General features: G+C 38.8%; 1 protein-coding gene and 1 long non-coding RNA gene across 6 annotated transcripts in view; one reads left to right on the top strand and one right to left on the bottom strand.

The window, feature by feature from the left end:
- LOC128895501 (uncharacterized) overlaps positions 1-11,172 on the bottom strand; it is a 66,686-nt gene that overhangs the window by 6,697 nt on the left and 48,817 nt on the right. For 3 of the 5 annotated variants that reach the window (XM_054158139.1, XM_054158141.1, XM_054158140.1), the window contains exons 4-5: positions 1,678-1,948; positions 1,379-1,545 (exon numbers count right to left, since the gene is read on the bottom strand). In XM_054158139.1, coding sequence (XP_054014114.1) covers positions 1,379-1,545; positions 1,678-1,948 — 438 coding nt within the window. Of the gene's footprint in view, positions 1-1,378; positions 1,546-1,677; positions 1,949-5,064; positions 5,333-5,812; positions 5,874-11,172 lie in introns of those variants that run through there. The other 2 variants (XM_054158144.1, XM_054158142.1) reach the window with 2 other exon arrangements.
- LOC128895516 (uncharacterized) lies at positions 9,340-11,010 on the top strand. The gene is made up of 2 exons (XR_008461812.1): positions 9,340-9,486; positions 9,530-11,010. It is a non-coding gene; the product is annotated as an uncharacterized LOC128895516 (long non-coding RNA).

The raw sequence follows: 11,172 nt of genomic DNA, 5'->3' as shown, positions 1-11,172 counted from the left end.
GGCCCAAGGTGGAAACTGTTCCACGACAAACTTGGAGGGTTTGCCGAGAGATGGCGCCACATTTTCGGTATTTTTATTTATTTAAATAACTAAGCATTAGACTATCATTAGTGCTCTAATCGACAATTATTAGTTGAATTTTGATAATTACGATGTAAAATTACATTTATATATAGAGAAAAGTAAAGAATTTGTGTTTAAAAATGTTTGATGTTTGTAGCGCCATCCAACGGGCCAAGGTGGAAACTATTTCACGACAAACTTAGGGGGTTTGCCGAGAGATGGCGCCACATTTTTTGGTATTTTTATTTATTTAAAATTATTTAAAATAAATAATAGTTCTTTAAATAACTTAATAACAGTCAATTATTAGTGTACATATAAACAATTAAAATATTAATTTCGATAATTACGATGTAAACTTTTAATAATCTAAATAAATAAATAATTAAAATGTGAATATGTCAAAAATTAGTTTGGACCCCGCCGCTAGATGGCGATACCGTTTTTGGGTCCATTAACTGCCGTTAGTGCTTTTATATATAGCAAAATACAAATGCAATGAATGCTATGAATAAAAACTATAATTGTTAACATTTATCGTACTGTTCATTCCTCTGGGGCAATTATGCATCCCATTTATTAACTTGCCCGAATTATGCGAGCCAAGTAAAGCTCGGTTAACTTTTCCGAGCTTTCCGACAGCGTTATTATAGAATTATAGAGTGACGCAAATGATTCAACCACGAATATGGGTTACAAAATCTTGAAATAATAGATTATTATATTATTATATTATACACATGGTACAATACATATATAATATTAAATAATATAATAATTTATTACGAATATATTATTGATAGGGGTGTGCGGGATCCAGGTCGGGACGGGAATTCCTCCCGCGATCGGGACAGAATTCCGAGAATTTCAGAATCCCGAATACATCCGGGATTCACGTGAATTTCCAGGATCCCGAAACCATCCGGGATTCCCGAGAATTTCGAGATCCCGTAAATGTTCGGGATTCCCGGGAATTTCGAGATCCCGTTTATTCGGATTGCTGAAATTTTCAAGAATAACAACACTTTCGGAAATCCCAAATATTATTCTATAGCCCGTACATTGTCCGGAATCCCGAACATTTTCGAGATCCCGTACATTCTCGGGAATCCCGGATTTGTGCGGGATCTCGTGTATCCTCGGGAATCCCGAATCAACTCGGGATCCCGCATAAACTCGGGAATCCAGATTATTTTCGGGAATTCCGAATATTTTCAGGAATCCCGCGCACCCCTAATTATTGAATATATCGAATATAAGCGAACATATTATTTCAAGTTTTTGTAACCACGAAAGGGAACGTCTGATGACTTACGTGTTGAAGTTTGTTGGGACTCGATTCGAATTAGCGACCATGCTTATCCCCTTGATTTGAATCTGGGCATCCTTGACCAATCTTTCCACGTCTTCAAGAGCCGCCGACGTCTGTGGGCTAAGGATGGGCGAAATTGGTAGCGTAAAGGTGGATCTTTTACTGTCCGCCTAAAATCCAAACGTTCACCTCTATTATACTTGGTCAAAGCTTTAATTGATAATTAAAGAAACGCCTGGATCGACACTGCTTTTAACCAGTAATTAATAGCCCGTTGTTTCGTCGTAATAAATAATAAATACCTGATCTTCGTCGACGAGAGTCGCTGGGGTCGATGGAACCTTCCTCGCGCTCCTGATGGCGTCCGTCTTGGAAATTGATCTCTTCGACGCTACGAGTCTGGCACGGCCTCTCTCTGATTGAATTTCGTTTTTTCGATGGGTTCTCGGCGTGACAATTTTACAATAACAATCGCAGACAGATCGAGAATGCATTTTCGAGTGACAAGACGCGGATGAACGAGGAACGGTCTCCTTACGTAGATCCAGGTACTCCAATGTGTCGTGATCTTTCCTGTAACCGATTAATCGTAGCTGTTAGTAAAATGGAAGCAGCATGGTTAGATCTTGGCACTGGATGTCGAACTCGAGATGGAGAACGAAGAATATTTCGTGTTACGTTTAGCAAAACTATGAATATTTAGTTAGTTTTTGTAAAATGATTGAAAATGATGTAACGAACCTTGGCGCTTAGGGTCGAAACATAAATAAAGATCGTACTAATAACGGTTACTACTCGATCGTACTAATAACGATCGTAATAATAACGGTTGTTGCTTGGAAAAGAACGTGGCTCGCATTTTCTTTCACGAGAAGAGGTAAAATAAAATGTTGCGTGAAGAAATAGGGGAAGGGACAATTTTAGAACTTTTTTTTTTTATATTGTGTATAAATAATCTGTTAGTCTCTGTAACATCTATCAGGTTGTCCCAAAAGTTTCTCTCGTTTTATTAATAAGTAATACATACACGATATTTTATGTCTAATGTTACATTATTGAATTGTGTACGATTCATTTTGCTCCATTATTGTTACAACATGAATATCTATGAAATTAGATTGTCTATTTATATAAACACCACCGCACAAAATAATTGAGTGCACATTACGAAAGAAACTTTTAGGACAACCCAATATAAATTCTTCAATTTTCATATATATATATATATATGTATATCAATAATGTAACATTAGACATAAAATATCGTGTATGTATTACTTATTAATAAAACGAAAGAAACTTTTCGGACAACCTAATACCAAGTACACCTATTTCTGTGGTTATTACGTACATGTATATCTACATAATATTTTTGTTTAGAATAAAGAATGTTCAATAACGATTATATCTTATTAAAATGATGGACAGATTGGATAACGTTTGAATGACGTTTGGAAGGTATTAAAGTTTCCCCGTTTCCTGGAGACCTGATTCCGTCCAGAGCAGGATCAATACATTCACAAGCGACGACCGATCGAATACTTTTACAGAAAGCTACAGCAGGAGAGAATCGGTTGGTAGGTGACGTCGTTGCATCTGCAACGGACTTCCTGCTTTAATACTTCCGGAGGCCTCTGATCAATAAAACGATACGTCAAAGGTACCTACGTAATTCGCGACGCCATTTTAAAGCGAATGTACCAGCGCATAGGATCGTGATCGCGCAAGGTGAATCATCTAACAGTATAATTTAATATGCTTTCAGACTTCTTTCACGATCTTCGACTACTATTTACTTGTTATTATTATTAAAATATACACGATATACGCACAACTATATATAAACTATATCAAATGCGTTATTAACAATTATCGAATAGATCGATTCGGATTTCAGTGAACGCGAGCAATATTTTTATTTCTAATTTCTTTCGATTCAGTTTTTCATCTTCGATACCTTGCAACGACTTTAATAACTAGCTGGTTATCGTTGCTCGCTTAATTCATATAGCTATTCATGTTTATTTTGTGTGCGACCCTTAACGGACTACACAAGGAACTTCCCGATTTCCGATTACAGCGCCGTCTATCGCGTATAAAAAAAATGTTTGAAACTAGTGTTTCGAAAAGGTCTCATAGCCAGCTTTCACAGTGCATGATAAAAAATGAGGTGTTCCGTTAAAAAAATCATGTCGACCTTGACGTGACTTTGACCGATCCTTTGAAGGTCAAACGGACACGATCATTCGATAGAATTTTTGAAACCCTAAAACATTTCTCTAAACCATTTTTCTCACAAATGTTCCATTTTGGAAATATTTGACTGTTTCCATAATTTTGGAGCACCCTGAAGGACTTTGGGGCAATTATACAATAAAAATTCTTAGACAATGCGCGGCTTATGTTTAGAATCATTATCCTGGTAAAATTTAAAATCTTCAGCAATCCTAATTTTTTCTGCACTTTGTTTTAAATTGCCTTTTAAAAGATTCAAATAAGCATCCTTAACCATGATGCCATCGATAAAAACTAAATTGCCAACGCCGGAAGTCGAAATGCATCACCACGCCGTTACAATGCCTCCTCCGTGTTTTATCGTACCCGAAAATCTGATATTCCTTCGTTTGTTTATTGCAGTTATGTGATTTATGTAAATTTTTGGATTAATGTATACATCTTTAATAACATTAATAAACGACTTATTCGTGGAAAAAGTAACGAAGACAATTTCTTTTTTAATAACTACGATATTAAGTCACAAAGCTAACCATACACTAGTGTCCGAATATTTCTGGGAGTCACTGTATATATGTTTTCTTCGTCCGTTTCATCGTACTGTTACAATTAAACGATGCTCCTCGTAGCCCTAGTCCATCCCCTTTAAGACTACGGTTAGTCAACTTTCCCGGGTTACCCATGCATCGCACGCCTAATGGAACGTTCGAGCACTATACCGCGATCGAACAAGAGGTTCCACCACCGAGACACGTATGGTTCCACGAATCGTGTGCAATTCACGATAGACGAAAAAGTTGCTCGGCGAGTCGCGATGGCCAAGTTCCGTTTCCAAGGGCGCGTGTTCCTATCATTTCTCACGTACACTAATCGCAAATCATCGAGTTGTCGAAGCATGGCTCGAATACCACTCGCCGATGAAATTCCTTTCACGGTGAAATCACTCATTGGCGAGAAATGTCCACGTGAACTTGGAATTTCTCATCGACGATCCCTACTTTCGATATCGACACGTTTCGAGTCGATATCGCAGCCGCAGATTAAGCACGCCACGAGATAAATTCCAGAACAATGTATTAGACTACAGATTTTGTGTATTTGTATGTTTCACTTTCAGAAAAACGAGAGAAATTTCCGCGCTTGAAATATACACGATTATCAATATTAAGTAATTACGTTGTTTTGATCGTTTTCGACTGATTCAATTTTAAGTAATCGAACGTAGCGTATTGTTATAATGGAATCGATTGGCAAGTTAAATGGTTGCAACACACTCGTGCTAATAAATAAATGTTTACTGCGATTCGTATCGACGTGTTACATAAACAAAGTACTTGGAATGAAATTCGGATAAATGAAATGATCGGGGTTCAAATACATAAGTGTATACGAGAAAAATATGTTTCTACGATTATTAAATTTTAATCTAATAGAGGGATACTTATGGTATCCACGTTTCCTTAATTTAAAAGATTCTTTTCCAAGTTCTCCCTTGAACTGCGACACGATCTTCCTGTAGGTCGCGCCCTCTAGTTTGGAAAACACTGCACTAAAGAGCATAAAAGCCATTCCGCGACTCTCGTGTCGCACTTTACAGTGTACAAACACGTATAATACTCATTTGTGCCAAGCGCGATTGCTTCCATACAGTAAAGAAATCATAAAATACGTTATTTACAAATCAAGATTCAAGATTGTTATCGAAACTTGGCAGTAGACGAACTGTGATAGGAATGTGCAAATACATGTAATACTGATTTGTACCAAGCAGTGATGGGCAAAACCCTAGGCTTCGAATAAATCTGAAGTTTGCCGACACGTTTGTCTCATTTCCTCTTTTGAACATTTTCCAAAGAAGGAAACAAGAGAAACATATCGGCAAACTTCAGATTTATTCGAAGCCTAGGGTTTTTCCCATCACTGGTACCAAGTGCAATATCACACACGTGCGAACTAGGCAGATAAATCGATAAAGAAATTAAATATAAAATTGAAGATCCAACGATACGATAACGTATGGGATTGCCCTACGTCTATCCCCTTTAATGGCGAACCCGTTGCGCAGACAGCGAAGCGTGGCTGGCATTCGAGCCGTCTGGAAGAGACAGATCAATATGCCGCTTTTCCCGTTTTCCCCCTGCTCTCTTCCCCACTTCGTCCTGCTTGTTCCCGAGCTCTCCCGTTTCTCTCTCTTTGGCCCACCTATCGCACAACAGCTGAACATTGGCATTGATTTTCAAAGTTCAGGAAGTCTTCCCGGAGCCCGAGACCAACGACGAGTGTTGTGACCAGACTACGCGTCGCGTATACATACTTTGGGTGGCGCGACGATCGATGGCGCGGTCGGTGACGCGATATGCATAAATGATACAAATACGAGCCGATTGAGGTTATGTTTAGTATCAGGTTGTCCCAAAAGTTTCTTACGCTTTATTAACACGTTGACTGCCAAACAAATATTCTTTAAAGTTTCTACTAAAATGAAATATTATTTAAACTATTGGAGACTGCATAATCAAACATTTATCGTCGTATTTATTCTTGTAATTTCATCAAAATTCATGGATTTGGTTTAAATTCATTTCCTTTGATGCGTGACATTCGGAATTAATTTCGTTAGGTCTTCAGTGGAAAGCACTGTCACCCACATGTGTATTAATAAGTAATACATGCACAACATTTTATGTTTTATATTACATTACTGAATTGTGCACGATTCATTTTGCTCCATTGCTATTACAACATCAACATCTAAGAATTGGATTGTCTATTTATATAAACACTACCGCACAAAAGAAATGAGTGCAAATTACGAAAGAAACTTTCGAGACAACCTAATATAAATACGAAATATTTCACACATTAGGCGTAGAAATTCATTCTGCGACTGTATGTTCAATCATTTATGACCCTAGGTCTTCCACTTAAACTGGAGCTACAAAAAACAAAGAATTGATTTCTGCACCAAAGGGCTTATACAGGGTGTCCCAAAAGTCGGGGAGGAGCCGGAAATGGGGGGTAGCTGAGACGATTCTGAACAACAATTTCCTTTGCAAAAATGTCGGATGGGGCTTCGTTAAGGAGATATTAAGAGAAAACCCCGACCAATCAGAGCGCGCGTAGACCGTTCGAGCGGCCGCGGTAGCGAAGGCTTCGCGCTAGACGGCAGCGTCAATGTCCTTCGATGCACGTCGAGTCACTTGTTCGCGTACAAGCGCGGCCGCCAACGCGTAACCTTCGCTACCGCGGCCGCTCCAACGGTCTACGCGCGCTCTGATTGGTCGGGGTTTTCGCTTAATATCTCCTTAACGAAGCCGCATCCGACATTTTTGCAAAGGAAATTTTTGTTCAGAATCGTCTCAGCTACCCCCCATTTCCGGCTCCTCTCCGATTTTTGGGACACCCTGTACATCTCGTTGCATCTTTATGAAATTATTATCGATTTGCGAGAGATTTCCAATTAAAATAAAACCAAATCTAACCGTGCTCGGCTGTCCAATAAATACAGACGCAAATACGTTTTTTTTTTTTCGTTGCCAATATCCCCCGATTGCACAATGCAAATTCAACGAAACCCAGTATGCGTGGTACTCAAATGGAGTAGAATTGTTTGCATATATGCATCGAATTTTTTTTATCCCCTAGTACACCTGAAATTGCAAGAATGGTGAAAATTTCGTTCGCACCTACAGCATAAGTCAAATAATTTCAAGTAGATCTCAAGCACACGTGATAGTCTATCGCTATGCTAAATATCAAAATCGCTCTTTTCTTCGCTTCGAATTTTTCTTTTTGAATATATTGTTCTGATATTGTTATAACCAGGGGATTTTTCGGTTTGCATTATTCAGCGATCTAAATCGCGGATTGCATTTTCCGCAGCGTTGCGATTCGTTCTCTTCCTCGTGCGATAAAGGAAAACTCGCGATGCGTAGAACGATCGGCGAGAGATAAAATGCGTAGAAATTGCATTAAGTAAGAATACAACGAGCGATGGTAATGAAAGGAAACGTACTGATGGCTCGCGAACACGCGAGGGAAGATTCGCCATCAACGGCAGGCACTATAAATAAAAACACGGCATTATTACACATCAACACATATATTTTTTTGCATTTGCATGTTGCATACATACGATAAACAGTACAGTGTTACGCGTTTCTCGAGGTATGGTATACTAGAAAATTTTTTTTTTTTTTTTTTTTTTTTATTCATTATCCACTACTACAATTGCTATTCGACGTATTGTTTCGTACTTCCGCTTTTTCTTCGTGTGTAATCTGTGTAGCTATAACGAGAATCGTAAAAAATAAAACGTAACGAACGATAGACAAAAGTGCGTGAGACGACGGTTCGCTTTTAAGAATTTCAGAGTAGCTTCATGGATTTCCGTTTCGAGTAAAAGCGTTGCGTGAAAAAGGTTTCGTGGCTTGGTCGTCGACAATGAAATTGGATAAATGCAAGCGTGCGACACGCTAGAGTGTTGGGTAAAACGCGATTACAGTACAGGGCCGTGACTGGGCGGGGGAGACACGAGGAGCACCTTAAAAAATTAGACGTCCTTTCAAAGTAAGCAACGATTCCAAGATATATTACCCCTTAACTGTAAAACATTTACTCCCTTGTTACGTTTGTATCTCGAGAGATAATGTTAACGAATCGGTTCGATCTGAGTTATCAAAGCGTTCAAACCGACAGTTTTCTCTAAAAAAATTCGAGAGTAAAATTTCGTTTACTATACTAAAGAACATCCATATTTACGTGTTATAGTCCCAGGCTCTAGGCTACCTAGGCACGGTCCTGATATCGCAGGCGTTCGATTTCGCAACGAAACGTCCATCTTTCTTTTTCTCCGCGCATTGGTCCAATTTCGCTCATCTGGCTGACCGAAAGGAATCGAGAGGCCAGCAATACAATTCGCTGACTGGCCAGAAACGTTACGCACCGACCGAGAATAATAAACGCGTTCGTGTTCGGAACCAATTTCTCCACGTCCGCAAAACATCGTCCAAAAATAGTTGTCGGGAAATTGAGCAAGCGTTTTCCAACGTATCGATCGCGTCCAACTGTGACAGACAACGAATACCAAAAAAAAAAGAGAGCAACGATCGGCACTCGGCGCAGAGATCGGGGGGGGGCAAAAATATTCGATTGGAAAATATTTACCTTGACGTACGCGCAAGCTCTATGTCGATACAGGTTTGTCCTTTGTATCAGGTTGTCCCGAAAGTTTCTTTCGCGAGTTGCACTCAATTATTTTATGCGGTCGTATGTTTATACAGGGTGCTGCAGAAATAACTCCCACATTTTAACCCTCCGGCACCGGCGCTGGGTCATTTTCCCGACGTTAATTTCCAAGTCTTATTTCTCTGTCATCGAAAGTGTCGAGACATGTGTTTACATGTGAAACGTTTCGAACTTTATTGCAAAAGAAGTAGTTTTCGGGACAAAATATTAACAAAAACAATTGGTTACGAGGCATTATTAATATGATAATAATATTTGCATAGAAAAATTTGATTTTAAGCCTTCTTTTGTAGCGCGTAAGGACTTGGATTTCGATTCCTCAATAGTGACCCGGCTCCGTCGTTCATGCGAACGCCCGGTGTCCGAGGGTTACAAAAAAACGATTGAAAAAAAGTGGAACGAGATACCACCAGAAACTTTTTATTTCTTAAACCTAGATATAAAAGAGTATTTTTTACTTTATGTTTTTTACTTTATGTTGCCTTTACGGGCGATACACATTTGGATTCGTTCTTGAAAGTTTTCCATCACTCTCGCTAGCATTTCGGGGGAAATTCTTTCAATTTCCTTTTGGATGGCCTCCTTCAATTCAAGGACCAAGGACGATGTTTGAAAACCTCGGCCTTGAGGTATCCCCACAGAAAAAAGGCACATGGACTTCAATCCGCCGAGCTACGGTCCATACAGGGCGTCGTCAGCGCGAAATTTTGCAGATGATGTTCAAATGTGTATCGCCCGTAACGGCCACCATTTGGACGACATAATTTTTAAAACATAAAGTAAAAAAAAAACTTTTTTTATATCTAGATTTAAGAAATAAAAAGTATCTGGTGTTATCTCGTACCAATTTTTATTTTTCAATAGTTTTTTAAAATGTGGGAGTTATTTCTGCCGCACCCTGTATAAATAGACGATCTAATTTCATAGGTATTCATGTTGTAACAGTAACGCAGCAAAATGAATCGTGCACAATTCAGTAATGTAATATAAAACATTAACTATTGTACATGTATTACTTATCAATAATTAGAAAGAAACTTTTGGGACAACCTAATACTTGGAAACAGAGACCTGGGCACTTTTGATACGACATTGTTTCGATAATCTTTTTATTTTTATTTCAATAAAAAATTTGCCCAGGTCTGCTTGGAAACATGAATTCTTTCTATGCATAAAAGATCTGAAAAATGCGTAAGGATTCTCCGAATACCTGCTCGATAGAGCAAACTTCGTAAACGTAATATTACAAGAGTTCTTTTATTCGTTTCTTTACTTGATTTTTTTTTTATTCGAACGAATGTTTGCCCATCTCTGCGCTCAGACGACGAATTCGACGACCAAATCAAGCCGCGAGAAGATAAAAAAAAGGCTCTCCAGCAGTTCACTCGCGAAATTAATTCGTTTATCCCTCCATGCCTACCGCATTGTATTTTTTACCGATTATAAAAATTGTAACCGAAAATAATCATTTTAAGTTACAATGAATACTATCAATTTTTATTTTGCTTAAGCGCGTTGTATCCTCCGTTACTAAAAAGAAAAAGAATGTTCTGTTCAGATGCAGGACACGAAGGAATTAACGCAACGACCGAAGATCGAGAGCACTAATTGTTAACAAACAAAGAGATCGTATCTGCGTGAGAAAGTATCAATTGTCGTTGTTTTTCCACCATTCATCGTTCTTTTTTTCCTTCAATTTATTCTTTCGTCTAATGAAAGTCCCTTTGCATTAGGGTTGCAAACCCTTAAACGAGTGCCGTAATCAACTTGACATCAAAGGTAGGAACTACCTGCCTCGGACTAAAAAATATCACGTACAGCCTCTGTAAGTATTGCTACGATCAATTGTGCTCTTTTTATCGGCCCTCCTGTCTCTCGTTTCCACACTCGTACGCGCATGCATTCACTCCCTCTCTCTCTCTCTTTCTCTCTGTCGCATTCTCTCATTCATTTTCTCTTCAATTTTGCACGATACCTCGGTACATAAGTTTGCTTACGCTACGCAGATAGCCTCTACGGTTGCTTCGTTTTAAGCTAGGCGCAAACTCAGCGCAATGGTGACGCAGCGAACTATATACCACGTTGCATTGCACGCTGCGCGTTGAAAACTCAGTTTACGCTTCGTTGGTTCGTGTAGCTTTTTGAGACCTTTGGATTAGCCACCGCTTTTCTACCGAGCCATCGTCGTATTTCTATCAACTACATTCTTATATGACTCTTTTCGTTGAATGTCTTTTTGACAAATTCAAGAAACTTGTCGAGTAAAATGACGAACTAAAAAGTGTTTCGCGAAAACCATGCAACAATGTGCAGTG

The sequence above is a fragment of the Hylaeus anthracinus genome, unplaced genomic scaffold (genome assembly GCF_026225885.1).
Source record: "Hylaeus anthracinus isolate JK02 unplaced genomic scaffold, UHH_iyHylAnth1.0_haploid 5, whole genome shotgun sequence".
Taxonomy (NCBI): domain Eukaryota; kingdom Metazoa; phylum Arthropoda; class Insecta; order Hymenoptera; family Colletidae; genus Hylaeus; species Hylaeus anthracinus.
The sequence above is the reverse complement of the archived record's forward strand: the minus strand, read 5'-3'. Positions and strand labels throughout refer to the sequence as shown.